Source organism: Salmo trutta, chromosome 27 (genome assembly GCF_901001165.1).
Source record: "Salmo trutta chromosome 27, fSalTru1.1, whole genome shotgun sequence".
Lineage (NCBI taxonomy): Eukaryota > Metazoa > Chordata > Actinopteri > Salmoniformes > Salmonidae > Salmo > Salmo trutta.
Window position 1 is genome coordinate 118411 of NC_042983.1, and position 3224 is coordinate 121634.

The 3224-nt window shown below is 43.1% G+C and overlaps 1 protein-coding gene across 1 annotated transcript; it reads right to left on the bottom strand.

Moving 5' to 3' along the window:
• Window positions 1-1089: 1089 nt before the first annotated feature.
• On the bottom strand, window positions 1090-2936 carry LOC115164087 (uncharacterized). Its single transcript, XM_029716197.1, has one exon. It carries the CDS (start codon window positions 2919-2921, stop codon window positions 1104-1106), a length of 1818 nt encoding a protein of 605 aa, XP_029572057.1. The 5' UTR covers window positions 2922-2936; the 3' UTR covers window positions 1090-1103.
• Window positions 2937-3224: the final 288 nt, after the last annotated feature.

Here is a 3224-nt window from a genome sequence, read left to right on the forward strand (position 1 = left end):
CTTCTGTGCTGAACCGACCATCCTCTTTTAAAGATTCCCTTATGGTCTTCTTTGGGTCCACCGCCACCAATAATACTGGAGGTGTTAAAGCTGTCCTTTTTACATTGAGTTTACGAACACCTGCGGAACCGTCCTTTACAGTTATCTTTATAGTGAAGAGTCCATTTCGTGGCCTTACGCTTCTCTCTGGATAGTGTGGTTGGGGAGTAGAGGTACGTTCCACAATTAGGTGAAGGTCATTGCCTACCTTGATATCAGGTATAATATTACAGGGAAAGTTGTGAGGCAGCCACGACCAGTCGGGACTTCTCAGGATCCGAATGTTACCCATATCACTCTTGTCCAACATGCCAAAAAACGGACAATTGTCCAATGCCTTCTTGATAGTGTCATGGTCCTTATAACTACACTTTATGGTGTACTGGTCCATATGTCGTACCCGGTATCCGAATACGTTGTGCGGCGAATGTGATTCTGACCATGATCTCGAGGTAGAGAGAGGAGCCATGTTTTCATCGGAACAGAGAGACATGCCTACAATTGTAGTTATTGCAAGGATACTGCAAGTGTGAATGTATATGGCATAAGTTATGCCTCTTACACTTATCCAACCAATATTGTGTGTATGTGAGAACAGTCATCCGGATATAGGTCGTATATCAGATCGGTGATCGTTCCTCCAAGTCAGAATAAAATATCCAAAGTCTATTATATGAATATACACCGAAATGGACTAGGTCTGATTCAGCTTACATATTCCTAGTCCAATGTTGTTGGATAAATCATTCTCCACACATGTTCATGAATGTGAGACTCTTTACCAGCAATATAAAACTTTTATTTACATTCACATAGATATAGGGTATACATCACCATTACACACTCTTCAGTCAATGGATAAGGTTCGTGTAACATGCTTGTACCATCAATATAAAACTTGTATTTACATTCACATAGATATAGGGTATACATCACTAGTTACATTACACACGCTTTTACTATGACAAAGGAAAGAGGTTCCTCACTCTGGCAACCCCATAAACATCCCTATTGGATAACTACATATACCATAGCAATGGCAGCAATTGGTTAGATAGACATTGCTAACACTGTCTTGTCATATCAGGCACCTTCTCCATCAAGGAAGCCACAGATAGCTGAACATTTGCAGCTCTGCGCTTTATCAGGGTCACAGACTCTTCGGAGAATCCAACAATTGTTGTTATCGGGGTTATTGTCATTTGTAATGGGTATGGATTCATTTTCAATGTCAGTTCCCAGTTCGCCTCACCTCCCAGAGTATCACCCCCAACCTGAAGTGTCTGAGATTCTTTGGTGATGTCCGTCAATGTTTCTCTTTGGGAGTCAGACAACCCTTCAGTGTTACATTTGACCTTTTCCACACCAACACTTGCTCCAAACACACCACCTGTCGCCTCTGCTTTCGCACCAAATTCATTACAGTGCTCTGTGGCAAAGTCCAGACTTGTCATTGCGTCCTTGTTACAGGTTGAAAATATATTGAATGAACTGTAATATCCACCCACTGTAGTAGAGCTCACAAATGCGTAACCCCAGTTTTGTAAAAAGTCATCGATGGTCTTGTAAGGATCTTGGTTAAGGGTGTGTATGTCTTGTTTGAGTGCACTACTGGGCGTGTAGGAGGACAACATCACAGTACCCACTTCGCATTTGTATGATGTAAGAGAGATTGCCACGTTGTCGCTATTCGAGACACTGCTCTCTACTGTGTTCTCCACAGCGTCGATTTTGCTGAAAGACGCTTCTGCCGAAGCAGTCACTCCAACAAATGATCCAGACGCTCCCGCGTGTCCCGAAATGGAATCCTTTGAACCAGTATTGTCCTTTCGCGAGTATGTCCCAGAATTGCCTTGTTTATGATACTTGGTTTTCCTGACACACTTGATAGCCTTGTGGAACCTCACAGTCCCGGGTACAGTGAACTCATTTTGATTTTTGCATCTGTTCAAAAAAGTAGACAGTGGTATAGCCTCAATCTGTCCAAGGCCATGTGATGTTATGGAATGACCTAAGGGGAAAGTGTAGATAGAAACCGAAGCGTCGCAGTAAGCTGCCAAGCACCAGTCCACCACGGTAATGAGTGCACAGCTCAGTCCCAAAGGCAAGGTTATGACCATGATGAGGCATACGGTCTTTGGTAGTTTACAAATACACCGCATTATACGAGGTCCCTGTTGCTGACCCTGTTGTTCACCATTGCTGATATAGGACTTTGTATGCGTAACTCCTTCTAGCTCGAGGCCTTCTGTGTCATTAACATCAGTGACCACTCCTTCTAGTTCGAAGCCTTCTGTCCCATTAACATCAGTGACCATTCCTTCGGTCCTAATCGTAAGGAAATTATAAAGGCATCTGAACACATCAAGTACATCTGGATATTGTACCGGGACTTGTTTTGTGCAGATCACAACCATGCCCACTACCACAGCCAAGACAGGAATCCCGCAAAGTAATAACATCGGGTTAAAAGTAGATGGCCGGTCCGGTCTAGGTCCACACTCAACATCATGAGTGTGGTTACCCAGGGAAATAGCAACATAATCTTTTTCACATGTGGAATGAGGAATGCATTGTAAACAAAAATCATAATTGGAACAATGGAAGCCTTTTTTACACCTACAGGTGTGTCTTTTAGTCAGATCATAATAATGTCGTATCTCAAAGTTTAGGTTGGGATCACAGTATGGTTGTAGACGACATATTCTTTCCCGGTTGTACGATGGCATATATTCGTCATTCTCACAAGGTGTACACTGGGGATCTTCACATGTTCCGCTGTCACCCAGCCTTGCCCCAGGTGGACACTTGCAACAATTGTCATTCAATCCACAGCCTTTGTTCGGGATAACAAGATACACCAGCACCAGTAATGTAAACATGACTGCGACATGGGTTGAAGAAAGAGACCAGCCTTTTTATAGCCTAGTTAAAGGTTTCACAACAATCCAACCATGGAGGACCCTTTCAACCAATATGTAAGCAGAAACCAAGTAAGTGTTGTCCAACCACTGTTAAACATATCTAAGTAGAAACGTCCAATAGCAGAGGATTCCCCCAACCACTGTTAAACATATCTATGTAGAAACGTCCGATAACAGAGCATCCCCCCAACGAGAGCAATCCTATACCCAAGCCTCATGCCAGGGGATTTCCAGATACAGGGTGTGTGTATATATATGCAA

Bases quoted from the DNA above. Each gene is read 5' to 3' on its own strand.
- LOC115164087 (XM_029716197.1), bottom strand. From the start codon at position 2,921: ATGTTTACATTACTGGTGCTGGTGTATCTTGTTATCCCGAACAAAGGC.